Source organism: Panonychus citri, unplaced genomic scaffold (genome assembly GCF_014898815.1).
Source record: "Panonychus citri isolate SS breed McGregor unplaced genomic scaffold, ASM1489881v1 Contig00143, whole genome shotgun sequence".
Classification (NCBI taxonomy): domain Eukaryota; kingdom Metazoa; phylum Arthropoda; class Arachnida; order Trombidiformes; family Tetranychidae; genus Panonychus; species Panonychus citri.
In genome coordinates this window covers 108,739-130,484 of record NW_026515548.1, presented here as the reverse complement: position 1 = coordinate 130,484, position 21,746 = coordinate 108,739, and the positions used below count along the sequence as shown (strand labels likewise).

Sequence of the window (21,746 nt, the reverse complement as noted above, 5' to 3'; positions counted from 1 at the left end):
TTTTTCTTTTATTCTTTGAAACGAATGAAAAGAAAAGGGGGAGAAGTATAATGAGAATGAGCAGTTTAATGTTGGGTAGGAATCTGAAAAAGTGAAGATAATCATTTTTGGGTTGAGTGTTAATTAGATTTTGTTATTCTAATTTTCTCCTGTTAAATTAATTTTAATTGTTTTTCTCTTCCTTTTTCACTTCTCCTTTTGGTCAAATACCTTAGTATATTCATCTGAAGATGGCTCTCAGCAATGCCGACGTTCAAAAACAGGTAAGAATTCAAGATTCTTTTGGCTTTCATTCTCTTAAAGGTGAAACCTTTTTTATTGTTTCTTTGCCAATGGTGGAGATTGAAAGAAGTAATGAATCAAAACCTCCCTTTTCTCTTTCCCTTCATTTACTTTGAACAATGTCAATGGTGGTTGATGATTATTGTTATCATCATCATATCAATACCATTTGAAGGACTTGTCTACCTTCTATCTTGTTCCCTTTTACATTCATTTTATCTTATTCTTTTTCTCCGATATTTTATTAGTCTTTTAGCTTCTGGGTCATTTTAATGTAATAATCTTCTTTCGTCTATCTTTTTCTAAACAGATTCAACACATGATGGCTTTTATTGAGCAAGAAGCTCAAGAAAAAGCCGAGGAAATTGAAACTAAAGCAGAGGAAGAATTTGAAATTGAAAAGGGTAGACTTGTTAATGAACAAAGAATCAAAATTATGGAATATTTTGAGAAGAAGGAGAAACAAGTTGAACTCCAGAGGAGAATGTAAATATCATTCTTTAGTTATTTACATTTTGAAAGGTATGGATCAAGCAAAATGACAAAAATCATGTAACAATCAATCAATTTGACAAATTTCCTCCTTAGGGCTTGAGGCTCTTTAGTTACTCTAACCTGAATTGATATTGTTTTGCTTGGTCCACGTCTACACTGTTACTTTTTCTATGAGATAAATAACGTTTTTTTCAACACTGTTTTAGTCAAAATTCACATATGTTAAACGCTGCTCGACTCAAGGTCCTCAAAGCTCGAGAAGAGCATATCAAAAGTGTCACGGAAGAAGCCAGACAAAAGCTCGTAGAAGTTACTAAAGATCCTGAAATGTATTCCAAGGTTGTTCAGAAATTAATTGCTCAGGTACTTGTATTTAATACCAACTTAATGCCACAACTTGCGAAAGATAACTAGTACTAATTATGCTTCTTCTTTTCTCTCACTTTCAGTGTTTATTCCAATTGCTGGAAGATAGCGTTGTAATTAAATGTCGCCAACAAGATAAAGGCCTAGTCGAGAGTGTTTTGGGTGCTGCCGTTGACGAGTACAAGCAAGCAACAAAAAAAGGCGTCAAAGTAACTCTGGATAATGAGAGATTCCTCTCCACTGATTCGTGAGTTGATGAAATTTTAATCTATTTATTTTATCAATATTAATGTAATAATTTTTCTTGGTCTTTATGTAGATGTGGTGGTGTTGAAGTAACAGCTCGCGGTGGTAAAATTAGATGTACCAACACTCTTGAAAGTCGATTGGAGGCTATTACCAATCACACTTTACCAATGATTCGAGTAGCCCTATTTGGTCGTAATCCTAACCGTAAATTTGATGATTAAGTCAATTATTATAATTGTTAACCATCATCATCGTCACATTTTTTCCTTCTGTGTGGTATCAAGTCGTATTGTTATATTTTTTGTCTCAAATCTTTTTTTGGTTGCTGTTTCAACACCAAGAAATGGACTGATTTCACGTCCTGTGATACGATTAGGTCATTTAAACAAATATTATTATCGAAGAAAACAAAGAATGTTTTATTAGTCCAAGCATTCCAGATGAACGTGCATAAATTACACACAAATCATAACGCAACAGCAAATTCTATGTTTACCTTTTTCCTTCTAATCAAGTGTTTCTCCTATTTTCTTCTCTTCCATTATCCTTTTCTTTGTTTTTGGAAAATCAGTTGAAAAACGACAGACAAAAAAGTTCAGAACATTGTTCACACAACAATCATGAAACTCGATGATAGGATCAGATTGTGGTGTAATTAATGGTTATAAAAGATAATCCAGATGATTAAATATGCCAAAAATTAAGTTCTTTTTACTATTATGTTACATTTATTTTCTATTCTCACCCAACATGTAATCTAGTGTATTAATTGTTTTCCTATTTTCTCAGTCAAACGTGAAAATAGTAATCAAATTTTTGTGTTTTGTTTTTTTTCATTAAAAAGAAACAATCGATTTAATTTAACAAGAAACAATTTAATCTTCTAAATTATATAAAAAATTCACATTTTAATTGCTATAATAATCGTGTGATTGTGTAGGCACAATACAAATGATGAGGGTTAATAGTTGGTCAACAATCGCAATTAGAAAAATGATTAATTGTGAAAGGAAATTTAATCTTTTAAATTGATTAACAACCAATTACTTTTTTCTTTACATAATTAATAGAAATTGGCAGGTTAGTAAATTGATTAATAGTTGATTGTTTAAAAAACTAGTTACAATTTTTATCCTAAAAAGAAAACAATTTAGATCTGATTGCACTTTTAATGAAGAGTATTTTAAATTGGAAATTAGATCAATCAAATTTGACTGAATCTTTTCTTCTTGTTGGACTTGTTAGTGTTAATTCGGGTTGATAATTAATTTAGTTAATATTATTCACTATTCATCAGAATCTTGATCATCTTCAATTGGGATCCAATTACGAACATAATCAACCGGAGCTGATTTGATTAACTTGGAAACATTTGGAGTATTGAAAAGCAATGGATTCAATTGTGGACGCGAACAATTGAATGAACTTGATTGTGGAATACAAGCTTGAGCAATCGAATCGAAATTGTGATTAGGTGGACATTGTACAAGCGAACCGATTAAATTGCCTGTGGATGAAGTTTCGCAGAGATAGAATTTGTCACAATCGATTTCAAATTGGATCGCTCCTTCGATCTCACAATTGTAAATACTTGGTTCGTCTTCGGGGTTGGATCTCAATTTATTGGACGAAGCTGATTGATCTCGAGGAGAGATCCCGTCATCTGATGGACTTTCTTGTTGGTCACTTTCTTTTGGTTGATCGGCACCCGAGGCTGGTGCAGGTTCGTCGGCTGATTCTTTGTCACAAGGAGGAGCAGCGTAAGGCCAATTACAGACGGAAATTCGTTCATCGAATACCAACCCGCCAGGACAATCGAAGTCAAATTTCTGCATGAAGCTACCAAAGTTCACACATCGATAGAACTTGTGACAGTTTTCTGGATTTCGATAAAATCCTTCCTTCTTACAGCTACCTTGAGATGATTCTGACAATTTGGGCGACGGAGATCCAACTGACGATCCTTCATCTTCTGGAGGCTGAGATTCATCAACCGGTGGGTTTGGTACTCCTCCTTTTTTCTGTATTTCACCCTTGTCACCACTTTCACCGTCTTCCGGTTCATCAGCTAATTGATCTTCCGGTTTCTTTTCAGGCTCTTGGTTGTTACTCTTTGGTTTTGGTTCTTTTTGATTTTTCGATGGTTTCGGTTTACTTGGAGGTTTCTTGTCCTTCGCTCCTCTTTCAGTTGTTACCGATGGAGGGACATCTACTTCAGGTTTCTCTTCGTCCTCTTCGTCTTCCGATTTCTCTTGATTATCGGGCATTTGTTCATTTCCATCTGATTCCTTATTCTTATCGTCACATGGTGGATTTGCTTGATCTGATGGAACACAGGTCGATAATGATTCGTCGAAAACTAATTCATCAGGACATTTGAATGAGTATTTGGTTAAACCAGATTTACCCTCTGAAGCTGTACACCTATGGAATTTGTTACAATCTTTCGAGTCTCGGAAAAATCCAACATTAGTACATTGGAACGGCCTTTTAGTATTTGGTGCTTCGCACTCGTTTACTTTATCAGGAGATTCAGGGGATTCTGAAGTCGTTGAAGACGATATTGTGGTTGATGGCATCTCAGTGGTCGCTGTTGGCTTCCCAGTCACCATTGGTTTCTCCGATCCTTCAGTGCTTTGACCTTCATCTTCGGGAGGCATTGTTGTCGTTGATGAAGGTTGAGATGCTTTTTTCGTCGTCGATTTAGCTCCTTGTCCTTTTGTCGTGCTTGTCATTTCTTTCTGTTCACCGTCTTCATCCTTCTCGTCCTTTTTATCCTCTTCGTCCTTGTCATCGCTCTCATCAGGTTTTTGACCAGATTCTGTCGTTGACATGGTCTTTGTTGATTCACTCGTTGATTCTGTCGTTGATGAAACATCAGATTTTGTCGACTGCTCTGTCGGTGTTGTAGCCTTGGGCTCTTCCGTTTGCTGCTCACTTTCTGGTTCCTTCTTTTGATCTTCACCCAACTTATCATCTTCCTTCTTATCATCTGGCTCTTCTTTCTTTTCTTCTTTTTCTTCTTTTTCTTCCTTTTGTTCGTCTTCTTTCTTTTTATCGTCAGATTTTTCCTCTTCCTCATCTTCTTTCTTATCATCTTTATCTTTCTTTTGCTCGTCCTCCTTTTCCTCTGGTTTATCTTCTTCTTTCTCTTGACTATTTGGCGTCGTTGATTTTTCTTCTTGTTGACTCTCTGTCATCATCGACGATGGTGTTGATTGTGACTCGGTGTTTGTTGTCTTTTGCTCCGTTGTGGATGTTGGTTTAGATGTGGTACTTTCAGCCTTGGTTGTAGGAGACTCAGAACTTGGTTCTGAACTCGAACCTTCAGTTTCTTGTTGAGCTGATGTTGTAGATGGAGTCGAACTTGGGGAAGGCGATTCAGCCAAAGTTGGTTTACTGGATGTTGTCGTTGTCATTTCGCTCGATTCTGACGTTTCTTGAGTACTTTGACTAACTGGTGTTTCTGAAACCGATTCTCTCGTAGTAGTTGAAGGTTTTTCCGTCGTAGATTCTGGTTTATTTGTTGTTGTACCTTCGAATAAAATAAAAAATGAATTTATTAATAAATTAAAATAAATCAATAAAACTACTAATCAATTGTTTTACTTTCTGGTTTCTTGGTTGTAGGTTTTTTGCTATCCGAAGGTTTTTCGGTCATTTTACTTTCTGGTTTCTTCGTTGGTCGTTGTCCCTTTTCTGGGGTCTTTTTAGTCGTACTTGGTGTTGATTCGGGTGATGATGATGTTGTTCCTTCACTAGAAACTGTTGTCGGCATTGTTGTAGTCGATGTGGTTGTACTGGGAGATGTTGTAGTAGGTTTCGTAGTTGGTTTCTCTTTGATTGGAGGTTTTTTCGTAGTCGTCGGTGGCTGTTTAGCACCAGACGAAGATGTAGTCGCTTTATTTTCGGGTTTCTTACTGGGTCTAGTTCCTTTTCGACAGAGGTTTCGTTGTCGTTGTTGACTGTTTATCTTTAGCTTTTGTTGCAGGGGCTTTGGTAGTTGGTTTACCTCCTTTCGATGGAGAGGGAGTCTGTTTAGGCGAGGGTTTACTTGGCTTATCTTGTTTCTTTGATTCAACGGGCTCTTCTTGTTCCTGGTCCGTGCCACTCTTTTCATCTTCTGGTGCCAAAGTAGTTGTGGTGGTTGATGGTCTTTGACGCCGAGGAGGAGATGGTTTAGCTTTTGGTTGAACTTTGGGTTTGCTTGTGGTCGTTGTTACCCGAGATGTTGGGCGACGTTTTCCAGGTGATGGAGGATAAGGAGAAGGTTTTTGTGGGGTTGGTTGAGCTTCGCCATCGTTGCTATTGTTTGGCTCTCCCTCTCTCTCTTCAGAGTCATCGCTAGATGATGAAGGAGGAGGTTGAGGCTGATCAGATATTGGTGGTTGTTCTTGTCCCCCACAACCAGGAACTTGATTTGGCCAATTACAAACCGATGTTGATTCGTCAAAAGCTAATCCACCAGGACAAACAAACTTATACTGAGTAAAACCTCCGCTATCATCAGGTACACATCGATAAAACTTTTTACAGTTGTTAGGATCACGGAAAAAGCCATCGCCTGTACACTGAGGGCGTTTTGACTTCCTCTTGCCTGGGACACTTCCAGTTTGTCCTATTCCATTCTCATTATCGTCCATTTTATTTCGCCCTGTTCGAGCTGATGAAGATGGTGGGGATTCGCCTGGTTTACACCCATTTTTGACCGCATAAGGCCAATTACAAACGCTTAGATCTTCATCGAAAACTAGACCTTGAGGACAACTAAATGAGTAAACAGCATAATCGCCAGTACCCCCTTGGTCCACACACCGATAAAAGGACGAACAGTCCTGTGGATTAGTGAAAAAACCTTCATCCGAACACGGAAGAGAAGACGAAGATGATGGTGATTGACCTACAGGGATAAAATTGATTACAAAATACGAGATGAAACAAAACAATTCAATCCAATTATGAAAATAAAATATAATCAATACCATCGGAATACAATCGAAACATAAAAATTAATGAGAACAATTAAATTAAAAGGGTTACCTGAGGTAGTTGACAGGGTGAAAATGATCAAATAAACGACGGTAAGAATTGATTGTCTCTGTGGAAACATTGTCTCTGTAATAGGAGCGAGAAAAAAGTGATATGAAAGAAATTAAATTAGAAATAAGGATAATCATCAACAGATCATAAACCAATCAAAAAATAAAACAATAATCATCTCCGATGAAATCAGCGTATCACCTATGCAATGATAACCATGTAACTTACTCGCTAATTTGGTAAAAATAAAACTATTTCCGAGTGACAAAAAACCTCAACGATTTCTGATCGATACTGAATCAAGAAAACGATCAAGTTGAACAATAATATTAGATGAAAGTGACAACATCTCCTCCTCTTATCTCGCCCACAATTAACAAATTATCTTCCATTCTACCACCCTGCTCATCATCATCATGGCAAGTCCAACCTCCGAAAGACGAAACAACGCACAAATGGCCGTTACAACGATGAGAAAAGTTTAATTCGTTAGTTAAATAAATACCCTTGACCATGAAAATGAATGATAATGATGATTAACGCAAGGAGAATCAACTATTATTATTATATGAACAATTATAATCATCATTATTAGTATGATTATCACTAATTCTTTAATTTAAATAGTTGATCATTTGATTAACAACTGAGTTAATTGTTGTTACGGGTTATGCACTCGTTGATTCCCTGGGTCATGCTAATCACTTTTCCCTATTAGTTTGATCATCACTGGTTATCTATTTATTAAATTGATTGTTGATTCTAATCAATCAACTAACTGTTACTACTGATCAAATAATAATAAAATTATCCATGAGAAATTGATTAAGAGGATTAAATTATCCTAAATATTGGCGATCGATTGTTTCATGTTGATTTACTAATCTGTAATCTAAGGATTAAGATTAGTAATTAATTGACACTAGTTAATATAATAATAAGCAGATTAAAATAAATACCTGCTTTGAGAGATTAATTTATTAATAGTTGATTAGTCAAGCAATTAATAGTAATGTCCATACGACTAATTGCTACCAAAAAGACAATTATCAAAAAGTAACAATTACCGGAATGATTGTGGGGATGAGTTAATCAAATCTCGTCAATTGTGATTAAATTAAAACTTGTTTATCATTGATCTGTTATTCAGATAAAACCAATTAGTCTTGAAATTAACTAATCATAATCAGCCTGTTATTATAAATTTAATTATTACGTTGATCAGGATTTCCCAAATCATTCAACATAAACAACAAGTAAATATAAACTAACATTCAGTTTAATTGTTTAAAATCCCCGTAGCTTTGATTAAAGCCTTGCCCATAACTCACGACCAATGCCTAAAGGATAATTTAATTGTTATCACTCATAATCTCAACTGAATCAAATAAACTTAATCTAAAATCTAAATGTTTATTTGTAAATACAAGATAATTGTTCAACTCATTAAATATCTTAAATTCAACTGAATTTAACTAATTGCTGTCAACACACACAATCAATTACAACCAAATTTAATGTGACTTATGACGTTTTGTATCATTTGTGTCATGATTAAACAACAACAACACAATGGACAAGGTTATGTATCATTCAATTAAATTCAATAAGTATTGTAATTATTATTAATCATTAAATTGTAATTTATACTAAAATATAATATGATTTGTCAATAGCAATCAAAATGTCCTAAAGGTTGAAGATGCTGCTTTCATCAATTAATTATCAATGTGACGACATTGACAAACTATCATAATAAAAATAAAACTTTTTGTTTTCTCGTTGTTATCAACAATCATAATGATTACAATCAATAATGATATCATCAATAATTAACAGCAATTACTGAATGATTAACAAACAATATGTGTACATAGAGTACCCAGAAATTAGGAAACACTTGAAGTAACAATTAATCAGCTAGTGAATTATGATTAAACTCCATTAAGTGTTATGGTTAATCCGGAATTGCAACTACTGTAATGATGAAAAGTTTTTTTGAATTATTTTAATAGTTTGAGAAAAGTTTTCACCGAAGTTGAAAACTTTTTGATTTTTCTCATTCTTATTATAATTAAGAATATAAGGAAACAACAGTGATGAGTGAGTACAATTTAAATTTCGAGTGAGAAAAGCCTTAACTAACTAGTTAATTGAAAGTTTTCGAGAAGGTCGAGGTTAATCACGTTGTTTGTTTTAATTTCTGTTATTGTTTTCTCGCAATCATTTCGGTGAATCTGTTGACGGACACACGATTAACTAAATCCAAACTTAAATCATGATGATAATTAGAGGAGAATCAGTGAAATGTGAAACAATATAAGAGCAATAATTAAATCAAGACGATTATATTAATTCATGTGCTTATTATGAAAAATGGATGAAGAAGAAACTTTTTTTACTTACCCAACTAATTTCGTTGATATTTATTAAAGTCTATTCATGAAATAACGTTGAATTGATTCAGTTGATTATCACTTAGTTCACCAATGGTTAATGATTTGATTCAATATATTAATAATATAAATATTGGAGTAAAATACTAATACTGTGGTGAGAAATTGATTCCGATGTTATTATCATTAATTAGCATTTGGTCACATTTAATATTTGGTAATTGTTTTTATTTGTCAACAGATATAAAAGAAAGTTTTAATTGTTGAATAAAATTAAATTGAAGTGAATCAATTGAATAATTAATCTTGAATGAAAACCTTTGGTCAGTTGAGTCCGATTCTTAAACCAACAAATTTGTTGACGTAATGATATTGATGAACATGGTCTCACCAAAGGATTGGTCAATACGGAACTTTCTGAGTTTTTTATGAATGGATATGAAATTTACTGAGCATCGTGAAGATGATGCTGAAGGTAAGAAGATAATCAAGGAGGAGAAAAGAGTTACACAGAGGAAGGTGGAGAAGATAATGAAAAGACCCTCCCAAAAAAGCAATTCCTGTAATGAATGAAACATCCAGGAGCGGGTTAATGATATAGATTGTTAATTGTTACAATTGGAAAACAATATCTTAATCAAGGAGTAACAAACTACTAGGTGGCAGAACACTGCTTTCCAATCTTCTGGACAGTAATCAAATCGCTGACGAAAAAACTTCCCGTTGACCTCAGTGAATTACTAGAAAGATGAATTTACTAATTGCAAATTGGATTCCTAATCGAAGATTATTAATTTTGATTGATCTTATTGATTGCGATGATTGATATTCATGATTCCAGCTGTTTAATGAGTTAATCAATAAATTCATTTGTTTGATTTACTCATGAACACCAACGATTGAAAACAAACGAACAATTAGTTTTTCGAGGGTTCGAAAGCCTTTTGAAAAGTTCTGATTAGTTTAATTATGTTTGTTCAATGAGTAAACTATCGTAAAGTTAATAAACAAATGGTTACACTCGACAATTAAATTCTCAGTAGAAATTCAATCAAAACATGAACTAAACGAAAAAAGTTTAATTCTTCAAATTTTCAAGGTAATCATCATAATCGCCATCAAATTATAATGTTGATAATTTTTCGTTGAAAATTTTCATCGGAAACAATAATCAGTATTTCACCATAGGAATTAATTTGAAAGGAATTACATGTTTATCAATATCATGGTCAATTCTGAAGGTCAGTTTGGATAAAAAGATGACCTCAGTCTCCATAGAAAGATTATTTATTTTTATCAATCGATTAACAATAAAAGTTAATCATTAACAATTTTCTTGATTCTCATTAGATTATTATTGATTTGATAGACATATTCAAATAAGTTTTAATCATTTGTCTCATTGTGATTAAATGGCTTTTAATTGATTGTATCATCGTTATCGAATTCATCATCTTGTTGATCAGAATCACACTTTGTTATTTATTTCAAATTGATTAATGAACAAACAAATTGTTAGTTTTCACACAGGAATAACAATTAAGTTTCAATCAACAATTAAATCATCACAATTTTCTCAACCATGATAACTCATCTCATTATATTCATGGAATTGATTTGCATATTTAATCGTTTTAACTTGATTAAATTATCACTTTAGTTAATCATGACTACTACTAGTTGAGCTTTCTGCCAATTGTTTCATTTCTGATTTTTAAATTATAATTAAATTGCTCCAGGTTAACAAATTATGCTCAAACAAATTAACCTTTACTTTAATCAACATTTTACTTTATCATTATTATTAATAATACAATCAAGTGAGAATAAACTTACCCTTCAATCTGAGTTGATAATCTCCCTTTGGATTTAAATTTAATCATCTTAATTGTTGTATAACGATTAGGTGATTAGCAATAGTTTCTATTATTTGTTTTTTTAATAACCAAAGATTTACTTTGATTATTATCAATCAAATCAGCTTTGTATCTGTATTAATTACGATCATTAGATAATACAAACTAAATCAGTAATCATTAAACAAGGAAATGATTAGATAAGTTATAAGATCTGTTAATCTGATCAATTGATCCTAATAGTCTAAGCTAATCATCAACGATGCAAAGCTAATCCTTTACTTAACTAAATCGCGATCAACTATTGATAAAAATAAATATGAAATTGAGATTATCAATGTTAATTAATCAAATATTTATTACTTAATCACTCACTTGATTGTATTAATAACTTGTTCTTACGCTTCTTTGATTACTATTTAGTAATATTAAGTATTAGGATTGGCTCATATGGACAAAGGTTGAAGACCTGATGTTATCGCTAATGACTGGAACGTTAATTGTGATTACTTTTGTGACTTTTTTAATTGTTCACTTGATTTAATCGATTACAATCTTTGTTTTCAGATAACAGGTAAACATTAAGGCAAAACAGAAAATTAAATGGTCAGTTTAAGACTTTCGAAAGCAATTAAAACTGATTGTTGACAATGATGGACTTGTCTTCTTATTTCTTAAATATAATTGTGATTATCCAATAAATTGATTGTATTGAATGAAAAGTATTAATTTTTATCATTGAATATTATTAAATTTCGGATATTTGTTTCCATCAATATTGTCGATTGGTTTTAATTTTCATCCATTGATTGATCTTAACAAGCTGATTGATTGAAATTGTTAGTTTCTCTTTATTTTTGCTCTTTGGTGATAATTGTTATAATTAACAGTTTGATTGTGGTTAAGACAATTATTCCTCAGGCTTATCGGTTGATTTGTATTGAACATTGGGCAAGATGTCACGAGCACCACCAAATCGAATGCCTTTTTGAGAAGCGAGTTTATTGGTTCCATATTGAAGTGGTACAATTGCTGTGGAAATAAAGAAAAAAATTAGGTAATTACAACCAAATTAAAAAATTCATTAACTTTCTGCAACTTAATTGTCTAAATAGAATATTTTTCAGTTTTCTGAGACTTTAAGAAGATTTCAATTGCATTAATTGATATGAATTCGATTCACTTGTCAGAATTGTTTATTCTGAGTAACTGATTCCGTGAAAATGAACAAAATTTTGAATTATTGATCTTTCAATGGATCCAGTCTTTCGTTTACAAGTCATCATTATTAACATAATTAAATTACAATTACAATCAACAAACGAAATCAACATTGGCTCAAAGCCAAAACCTATTGACCCAAGTTTAAAATAATATTCATCATTATTATTGCTCTGAGAAAACATCATAGACACTCAAGTATCTGGCAAGAATTTTTCAAAATTTTAAGATCATCATGCATCTATTTAGGAAATTCAAGGAACAAACTTGCTCCATGAATTAAACTCATTATCAACCCTCATGGAAAATTATAAAAAAATTTCTCATTCATGGCTAAACTAGACGATTAATTGAATCTGATTTTGATCCAAATTCTGTTTTAATTGATAAAAAATCCACAAGGTTAAATCTCTTCATCATTTTGAACTAGATCGATATTCATTTTATTCGATTGACGTTTATTTTAACAACAAATAGTTTAATCGTTCTAAGAATTTAAAGAATCGTCGAAATTGTAATTCAGCTTTATTGAATATTCTATAGATTTCAAAGATCTCCAGAAATGTTAAAGCCAGAATCTAAACAGCTCGATGATGGTTCTAATTTTCACTCGATACTTACAATAACTAATGATTAAAAAGTTTCAATATTTTTTTCCATCATTACAATTAAAATTAACTTAAATAATTCAACTAGGTAACTAACTAATTCTATGGTCTTGGATTAAATTGTTGGCGGTGAATAAGATTATTTCATGATGATTCAGAACAATTGTGGATAATCAAAGAGAGAAATTGGAAAGCGATGGAAACAATTAAGATAATTTAGTCACAGAAATTTTGAATTGAAGCTCTATTGTCTGAAAAGAGTATAATTAACCATGTAAATTAAATTGAACAAGGAAGAGATTATAGTTAAATTCTGATTGATTGAATTAAATTACTGTGGTTTCTTGTTTTTATTGTACATATTCACTATTAATAATAAATACTCTATTGCAATGTTGATTGTTGGTCATTGATTAACGTTGACCATTATTAATGATGATTAATTTGATACCAGTAAGAAAACAATAATAGCCATTTGATGCCGCAATTGAATTAATTTGATCTGGTTAATGATAAAAATGAAACTGATTATACCAAAAGACTTAAATTTACTGTACATTTACATTTTCAATGTATTAAAAGGTCATTGTAATTAAGAATAACAATCAATCAAGTAATTAAAAGAAGGTGAAGTTAGGATGTAATCAATGGGATTGAATATTGAAGGAAACAAGTTGATTAACATTATTCAATTAGTAACAATCAATTTATGGGTTGTTACCCTTCCCGATCTTAACGATTGTTAATCAAACAATTAGTCTATTGTGTCCAGTGTCCAGTGTCCACAGCAAGAGTTTGCAATCCCGTTGATGATGATAGATGATCGGTAGTTTGTTAATCAACAATCGTTGAAGAAAAGAAAGTTTAATTGTTTCAATTGGACATTCAACCAATGGAAGTTATTATTTAATCTCGTTGTTAACTGAAATTAAATATCGGTGATAATCACTTTTGATTAACTCTCATGAATGACCCTCATGGGTCAGTTGATTAATTTACTAACCCTCCTTTGTAATAATAATTGTAAACAAACAATCTTATTCATTTATCTGATTATTATTATTGTTGGTGAGATCATCTCAATCATAATCATAATTAAAATCATAATCATGTTTGTTTTTATCAAAAGACAAGGTTGTAATTGATCAATGATAATCACTTTAAACGCAAGAATCATCAATCTCAGTAACATACAAATAGAAATCAAGTTTTACAATGTAAGTGAAACAATTAAAATTAATGATAATCAATGTGACTAATAGATTGGATTATCAACTGGTCTTGTTGATAATTGACAATTTAATCCTGTCTAACAATCAGCTCGTTAATGAAACAATTGACCATGTCGTCAATTGTGAATCGTTTGAGTCTATCGGTTAACAGTTTGCTTCTCTGATTAATTACTAGTGCTAATGAGCAACGAAATTACAATTAATCAACTATTTAGTTTTATAGATATTTATTTTTTTCTCTTGCATCTATGAAGACAATTGATGATCAAATCATATGGTTTAATTTGGTAATCAAATGTTTCTTTGTCAAGGTAAATCCACCTGATTGTTAAATCGTTGATTTGATGATACTAAATGATAAGGTAAATGATGAGCTGTTTATTTGGTTAACCGAAACTGCGCTGACACATTCGAGTTTAGATTCGCCTTGATGAGAGAAAGAGAGACGTCATGAAGATCCATCATAATTCACATTCGCTGCTGTGGATTGGGATTAACTGATTGTGCTGAATTTCACTTATTATTTCAAAGAATATGATCTAATCATTTAAGAGATTAATCAATAGAGATCTTTAGATTTTCTTTTCTTTTCTAAGTCTATTGGTTTATCTTGTTAATCATAATCATTTCATATTTATTTATTTTTATTCTTTTCATCCCTGATCACTCTTCTCATGATTATTTACCCTGGAGGCCTAAATTCACCATGAAATATAATTTCCCTTTTTCTTCAAAAAAAGTAAATTTTTCATTATATCTCTTTGTGTTCTTCTTTTCTTTGGCTTTCGTGATTATCGCCCATTGAACAATACAACAATCAGTGGTTACAATTGATTATGGTGATATATTCAATTCTAATTGTGACCATAAGATTTACTTGTATGTTTATCCCATGTGAGGTCATCACTTTGATATATGATGAGCTTTTTGAATTTAGATAGAAAGTCATCAAGACTGAATCAATTCTCGATTTGATATCTTTTCAGAATTACATGAAGGTCGTGAGAGATAATGAATTGATTTCATTTCGAAAACAATCAAACATTTTAATACATTATGAATCTTCATCGTTTATGTGACAATTTAAGTATCAGAATGAAACATAAGCAAACATATAATGAACAAACTCAGTAAAGTCGATGAGTTAATTCATCTGAATTGAGCATTAAAATTCAATAGAATTGAAGCAATTTAACTAATTAAGATGAGACCTAGAACTTTATGAAAACTTTATTTTGTTGTAATAAAATTAACTATTTTAATGGCTGATTTTCATTGTTATTCTCTTTCTATTAATTTGAATTACGAATATTTTCAAATTTCGTTAAATTTTTCTTTTTTCATGTAATTTAGATTCTCGACTTTGACGTACATTATCTTTTCTTTTGGGGGGATATTCCAACAATTAACCATCGAATCAACAATTAACCTTGAAAAGTGTTCATTTAGTGTTTTGACTTTGGTTTTTTGGAGAATTCAATAAAATATCATCACCCATTCATCCATTTCTTTCTAAACATCTCCAGTTTAGGTTAATCACGTTTTATTACTCGAAACATTAATTCTTTAATCACTAAAACTGATTCAGTAATTATCATCACTGGTTATATTAATATATTTCACAATTAGAAGGTAAACCAAATTATGTGAAATGAGCGAAATTCATCCCTTGAAACAAAATCATGGGGATTTGAGATTCATGATTTGTGAGAATGAATTTAGAGATAATGAAAAGTAAATCTTAATCAAATTAAGTTCTTGAACCAGGAACCTGTTAATAACATTTCTCACCAGTTTGAGTAGTTAATTGTTTTAAACAATCGATTTCATTTCTATTCAACTTTTTGTTCATCGCTCAATAAATTTCATCAAATTATTAACAATAACAAGCAAATTAACAATCAATTTGCCTTATTAAATAATTTTCCAGAAGCTAATCAATCACACAAGCCAACCAACAATTTAAATATTTAATTACACTCTTATTGTAACAATAAAATTGGCTTGTTTTCTAGGTCAAAGTTAATTATAAAATCGCCTTGAATTGAAACAATAACAACAACAGTAAAAAATAATACCCAGAATAATCAATGATCAGTCGTAATTGGAGATATTCATCCATAATGTTAATTGTTAGACTGCCTTACTACCGACAGTTGATTAGTCCAAAGACTTGGAATGATGGTCATAAAGAGACGAAACTCTTGACCATTCTTATTAATTTCAATTATCGTGACTCAATCAACTCACCTTCACTTGCTCTCAACTGTTCATCTGACCATTGCCTCCAGTTTTCTCTGTTCGAAGTGTCCGAAACTTTTGGCATAATATCCCGACTTGCACCGATTCTGTAGCCTTTTTGAGTGGCAAATTTATTTGTTCCATATTGAGCCGGGATAATCGCTATATTTTAAATATTTGGAACAATTAACAACAACTAACGACAACATTTAACTATGATGAGAGTTATTAATACATCATCGTAACTAAGACTGTGGGTATGAAGTTTATTGTGAAATCAATAGGCAAAAGTAATCAGGTTAATTGGTGATGAAAGATTAGCGATGGATTTAAGTGATTATCTCGCATTCAGATTTAAATTTCAAGTATTCTAATAGTTATTAATCACACCGAAAGTCAATCGTTTTAGTTACAATGTTATTCAATCGCTTGGTGAACAATTGGGATTCTCTAAATCACAATTGTAACAACGATTAATCAAGTTAATTCGAATAACAATCAACTCTTCAGGTTAATTGTGAAGGTTTTTCATACACAGTGTTTCAATGTGTCAATTGAGTGAATATTGAGAAAGTTGAAAGTTAATCTATTAATCTATGTGAATCGAAGCATCTCAATTAGTTGTTAATATGGACTAAGTTAATTCTAATCTTGAGCACTTACATTCGGATGCTCTCAATTGTTGTTCTGACCATTCCTTCATGTTTTCCTTGTTCGTCTTATCGGAAACCTTTGGTGTTATGTCTCGAGCACCACCAATACGAACTCCCTTTTGATTGGCGAATTTGTTAGTTCCATACTGAGCCGGGATGATTGCTAATTGTTGACAATAAGAAAAATACAATCAAATTAAACTTTTTTTCGCATTCGAATCATATCAACATCAGAGTCAATTTTGATCATCATCTTCCTACAATTATCGTCTATGAGTTTCATTTCAAACTACAAAATCTGAACCTTTATGGATGCTCATGATTTCATCCCCAATTATATTGTTATTCCAAATGATTTCCAAACCAATAGACTAGTTTATGAATCTAATAAAATGTTAATCACCAATAACAAAAAGTATCTTGCATATTAATTACGAGTCTATGAAGATTTTCGAATGAATAGCAAGAGGACCAAAATTGAAGTTTCTAAATTTTTGACTTGATTTGCCTCTGTGAATCTGATTAGTTTGCCAAAACTGAAAAGCTCATGCGTTTCAATTATCTATTTATTGCCATAGAAATGAAATAGAAAAACGATCTACCCAAGACTAAATTAGGGTTACGAGGAGTAAACAAAAATCCCATTAGATTTTTACTATTACCTGGAACCTATTTTGGGAATTACATTTGCGAACATGAAAGCTACAAGTTGATCGTTTTCATCTTCTTTCCATTCAAGTTAAGCGAAAGAAAAAGTTTCTTTCACTTATTTACACACTTTCCTGGTTCTTCGTTTTCCTCATCCTCCTCTTCTCATTTTCGTCATTCTTTTCATTTCTTTTTTCTCCTCATCGACAACATTTTCCTCCCTCACTGCCACGATACAATCTTCTCCTTCATCACCACCTCCTCCTCTCCATCTTCATCATCATCATCATCAACATCACCTTCATCTTCCTACTGTTTTACTATTGTAATGAATAAGAATTCAAGCATCTTTGTTGACTCATCATCTGATTGGCAGCCAATGTTAATCCTTATTGATTGTAATCAATTCAGAAGCAAAACTAATCAACATCATCAATTATTATCTTTGTCAATCAAAAAACAAACAATTTCTGATGAAACAGTAGAAAAGGTTATAACCAGAATCTTAAAAAAGTTCTATTGTTAAAGCAAATCGAACCTGTGAAAAAATAAAACCTTATAATCTTAATATTAGTTAACGGTTTCACTTTACACTTTCGCTCATTCAAACTCTTTAATCAATTCTGTTTGTATTATCGATAAAACTGAAAGCGATTTGGTGTTATCAATATCGAATCCAACATGTAAATCGGAAAATTAGACAATTAAATTAACTGATTACCTTCGCTGGCTCGAAGAACTTGTTCTGGCCAATCTTTGATCTCTCCAGTTGGTTTTGGGCCCAAAGACGCTCCTTCCCATCCAGAATCGTACAACTAGAGACAAGAATCAATCAAAGATCGTTAGTGAGTCGGAATTTATTAGTTGGCTGTTTATTTGTTTTTTTTGCTCTTTTGTCTCAATGAGAAGAACAAACATGGAAGAGACAAAATAAGAAAGAAATGTTCAAGGTGCCAAGAATTAGAAACCTTGTCAGAGAGAGAGAGAGAGAGAGAGAGAAGAACTCAAACTACTGAGAAGGAGAAAAAGATGAAAGATGATGAAGATAATGAAAGAAGATGAAACAAATGCGACTCACTTTCTTTCCAATAGATAACATGGTAAGAACAACCTTGGGGATGTTCTTTGCTTCCCAAAGATCTTCGGGTGCGAATAATTCATCGGCAGGGATACCAAAGGACCGACAGGCATCGAGAAAAGCGTTCAAATTGGCCATATGAGCATCTTTGGTAAAAGGCTTCTGGATCTTCGAGATTGATCCAGGTCTTAAAACGTTCATTGCTCTGATTGATTAGACCGAAGAGAGAATATTTCTTAATTAATAAGAAGACATTTCATGTTGAGATTGGATTAGTTGTTCGACGCATTCACTTACCTGCAGAGTAAAACACCATCTTTGAAAAGTTCTTCGAATGGTTTTGGAGGAATACAGTCCTCGAGAACAGCTTCGATCCAAAGACCGATCTCAGATTCGGCAAACTTGTCCCGTTTACCTTCTCGAATATGCTACAATCAAGCCAATTAGATAACCAGAATCGAGAATAATTAATACATAAATTGGATTGTAAATCATTTCTACAGTTAATTAGTTTCTCTCAAATTTGTTAGTGGGGGAGAAATGTCGCAATTGCGACAATTAAGGTTAAATTGGTTTTCTTTACCTTTTCAGCTCCAAGGAAAGTTATTCCACGAGGTCCGACTCGATTGGCCATTTGGGTTGATTGTTGTCGTTTGTTTTTGATGAATTAACTGGGAAAGTAAAGTTATCACAAGACACAGAGGAGTAAAAATGAAAGAGTTCAGAGAGGATGATTCGTTGTGGAAGCTCGTAAGGCACTAATGCTAAAAATAAGCGATGGATCTGTTTAGATGAGAGAGAAAGGGGAGAGGACAGAGTGAGAGAGAGAGAAAATGGTGAAAGAGACTCGAGATTAAATGACGAAAACTCTGTAAGCCAAAACTACACCGAGAGTGTTTGGTTATCCGAAGAAAAGATTCTGAGTCTGTACAGAAAAGAGGCAATTCGAATTTAGGTTGAGACTTATTTTTGGCTTCGATTCGAAACTATTTCCTTTCTTCTCTTTCTTTTCATAGACCCACTTATGCTTCCATAAGTCACGAATTGTGGTGGTTCATTTAAAGATTTTCCGTTGATCCAGAATAAAAATATCTCTTCTTGAAATCGTTCAAATCGATTGATACTTTTTCTCGAATATTAGAAAACCTTATTTTCATTTCTCTTCAATTTCACTTCACTTTAATTGTCACCATTTTCTAAATTAAAGTTGATTATCATCAAAATTGTCAAGATTAATCAATTTGATTGGATTTAAGGAGCTGGAGAGAGAGAGAGAGAGAATTAAAATAAATCGAGTAGAAAAATTTAAAAAGTTGAATTGATGATCATTATTTTATTAATAAACTTATCGAATCAAACAAATTGATTGTAGTTTGATTTCGGCTTCAGTTTGATTGTTATATCGATGATTAATCAAAATTAATTAGGTTGACAAATCAATTTACACCAAATTGAAGGTATTTTATTATTATATTTTATAATTATTATTTGCATTATGTCAAATGATTGAGAAATTGTAGTTCCAAGAAGGCTCAACACCATGCATGTTACCATTATTACTCTTCTTCGATCTGCGTCTATCTGGAATGCCACTGGACCCAGCGCCCATGGTAGCGGCAGGATCAGGCCAAGCGTAATCGTCATAACCATAGGCAAACATACCTGGATTTGGATAGTTAGCAGCAGCTTGGCCTTGGGTTTGAAGCATACGTTTCTGTTGCTGGGCAACTGGTTGAGGCTGTCACACAGAGAAAGGGAGTGATACATTTAATTAAGATGGATCAAGATACAGGACCTTTGTAATTCAACATCACTTTTGTGGTAGTCAATAACCCAAATTGGAAGATTAAAGATTGTCCTATTAAAATAGAAACAAAGGATAGTCCAAAGTTGAAACAATCTTTTAATCACATTTTTTATCTATTGAGACGTTAAATCTACATAAAGATGATATATAAATGAAAGTCTCAATTGAAAAAAAAGAATAGTTATTGATAGTATCTATTTACATTTAATCTTTGTTACAAAATGAGTTTAGATTACCAAAGAGGAAATAAGCAAATAAGTTGAATTAAACAAAGAGAACGATCAGGAAATATCAATATAAATGGAAAGCAAAAATAGATAAGGGTAATCAACCATTGATTCTGAAAAGTTTTCAGTAGATATAGTTGTTAGAATATGTTGAAAATTCTTACCTGAGCTTTTTTGACATCACACTCCCGACCATCGATTGTTTGTTTGGATTCTTTTACAGCGACATCGGCGGCTTCTTCGTTTTCAAAAATGATGAAACAGAATTCTCTTCGCTTACCACGTTGTCTGTCGTAAGGCAATTCAATACCTTCAATTTTACCGAATTTGTTAAAATGACGACGTATTTCAGACTCAGAGGTATTGGCATCAATGCCTCCGACAAAAACTTTTTTACTGATAGGCCGTGATTTAGCCCGCTTAGGGTCAATGAGTTTATTTTTTAAGGTGTGAGGACCAGCTCTTAAAACCTATGGGGGAAAATACAAGATTGATAAGATTTAAAATCAATTACAAAATTTGACAGTGAAACATGTAAGAGAAGAATTAAAAAAATGAAAAATTCAATACTAACATTATCAATACAGTCACTTGAAGCAAAAGTGATGAAGCCAAAGCCTCGAGGATGACCTGAAACTGGATCATATTTGATGGTAACATCAAGAATCTGGCCATACTTACTGAAGTAATTGATAATATCCTCTGAACACAAAAGGAAAGAAAGACATGTCAAAGATAAATTAAAATTAGATGACACTGGGCCCAACAGAAGATGGAGGATCAAGCGAACAAGTAAATAACAGATTCAATTACAATACCTTCAGAGGTATCCCAACTCAAGCCTCCAAGAAAGAGTTTACTTTCATTGTGATTATTGTTGAAATTGGGTGGTGGTAAAACGTCAACAGCCATGTTTAATCAATTTGCAGATGGAAAATTTTACTTTAAAACAAAGGAGATCAAAGTTGAAGTAGATTAAACTAAAAGATTAACACTCTTTCGAAAAGTAAACAATTTTATATGACAAATTAATTAATTTTACAATAAACAATAATGAAATTAAATAACCTAAATCGAAGGGGGAATCAAACAAATAGTCTTAAAGCCTTTAAGACTATCTCTATCTCTATAGGCCTTTCCGTGTCCGGAGAATAGAAAACAGACACTTGCGCCATCTGGAGAACCGAAGGAACCGCCAAATTGGAATTGCTTTTCTCAAAGATCGATTTTGGAATTTCATTTGAATCAAAGATTAGCGATTGAAAGATCGATTGAATAGATCCACTGGTGAGTTCTTTTGTTGGATCGCACTACTGATGAATGAACAACGAGGTGGAATAAAGGAAA

General features: G+C 32.3%; 4 protein-coding genes across 5 annotated transcripts; 1 reads left to right on the top strand and 3 right to left on the bottom strand.

Moving 5' to 3' along the window:
- Positions 1–72: 72 nt before the first annotated feature.
- On the top strand, positions 73–2,096 carry LOC128396275 (V-type proton ATPase subunit E-like). The gene is made up of 5 exons (XM_053356832.1): positions 73–263; positions 593–768; positions 984–1,140; positions 1,227–1,390; positions 1,463–2,096. The coding sequence occupies exons 1-5, from the start codon at positions 231–233 to the stop codon at positions 1,611–1,613; spliced, it is 681 nt and encodes a 226-aa protein (XP_053212807.1). The 5' UTR covers positions 73–230; the 3' UTR covers positions 1,614–2,096.
- Positions 2,097–2,272: 176 nt separating this feature from the next.
- LOC128396273 (proteoglycan 4-like) lies at positions 2,273–9,230 on the bottom strand. The gene is given in 5 exon segments (XM_053356830.1): positions 2,273–4,927; positions 5,002–5,330; positions 5,332–6,292; positions 6,433–6,507; positions 8,839–9,230. Coding segments are annotated over 4 exon segments (3,609 nt in total). The 5' UTR covers positions 6,503–6,507; positions 8,839–9,230; the 3' UTR covers positions 2,273–2,678.
- A 1,960-nt stretch (positions 9,231–11,190) lies between these two features.
- Positions 11,191–19,139, bottom strand: LOC128396074 (myophilin-like). Of its 2 annotated transcripts, XM_053356594.1 has the most exons (7): positions 18,949–19,137; positions 18,663–18,793; positions 18,366–18,570; positions 18,009–18,102; positions 16,650–16,802; positions 15,996–16,148; positions 11,191–11,716 (listed from the first exon to the last, which is right to left on the bottom strand). In XM_053356594.1, the coding sequence occupies exons 1-7, from the start codon at positions 18,997–18,999 to the stop codon at positions 11,595–11,597; spliced, it is 909 nt and encodes a 302-aa protein (XP_053212569.1). In that variant the 5' UTR covers positions 19,000–19,137; the 3' UTR covers positions 11,191–11,594. The 2 variants fall into 2 exon arrangements, with proteins under 2 accessions (XP_053212569.1, XP_053212570.1); XM_053356595.1 differs by lacking the exon at positions 15,996–16,148 and having other exon boundaries at positions 18,949–19,139.
- Positions 19,140–19,678: 539 nt separating this feature from the next.
- LOC128396075 (heterogeneous nuclear ribonucleoprotein D-like-A) lies at positions 19,679–21,525 on the bottom strand. The gene is made up of 4 exons (XM_053356597.1): positions 21,218–21,525; positions 20,974–21,101; positions 20,564–20,869; positions 19,679–20,103 (listed from the first exon to the last, which is right to left on the bottom strand). Exons 1-4 carry the CDS (start codon positions 21,309–21,311, stop codon positions 19,864–19,866), a joined length of 768 nt encoding a protein of 255 aa, XP_053212572.1. The 5' UTR covers positions 21,312–21,525; the 3' UTR covers positions 19,679–19,863.
- Between the last annotated feature and the right edge of the window lie 221 nt (positions 21,526–21,746).

Bases quoted from the DNA above. Each gene is read 5' to 3' on its own strand.
- LOC128396275 (XM_053356832.1), top strand. From the start codon at position 231: ATGGCTCTCAGCAATGCCGACGTTCAAAAACAG. The intron at 264-592 runs GTAAGAATTCAA...TTTTCTAAACAG, and splicing joins ATGCCGACGTTCAAAAACAG to ATTCAACACATGATGGCTTT. The intron at 769-983 runs GTAAATATCATT...ACACTGTTTTAG, and splicing joins GTTGAACTCCAGAGGAGAAT to TCAAAATTCACATATGTTAA.
- LOC128396074 (XM_053356594.1), bottom strand. From the start codon at position 18,999: ATGGCCAATCGAGTCGGACCTCGTGGAATAACTTTCCTTGGAGCTGAA. The intron at 18,571-18,662 runs GTAAGTGAATGC...CTAATCAATCAG, and splicing joins GATGGTGTTTTACTCTGCAG to AGCAATGAACGTTTTAAGAC. The intron at 16,149-16,649 runs GTAAGTGCTCAA...TTTAAAATATAG, and splicing joins ACAATTGAGAGCATCCGAAT to CGATTATCCCGGCTCAATAT.
- LOC128396075 (XM_053356597.1), bottom strand. From the start codon at position 21,311: ATGGCTGTTGACGTTTTACCACCACCCAATTTCAACAATAATCACAAT. The intron at 20,870-20,973 runs GTTAGTATTGAA...TTTCCCCCATAG, and splicing joins CAAGTGACTGTATTGATAAT to GTTTTAAGAGCTGGTCCTCA. The intron at 20,104-20,563 runs GTAAGAATTTTC...TCTGTGTGACAG, and splicing joins GTGATGTCAAAAAAGCTCAG to CCTCAACCAGTTGCCCAGCA.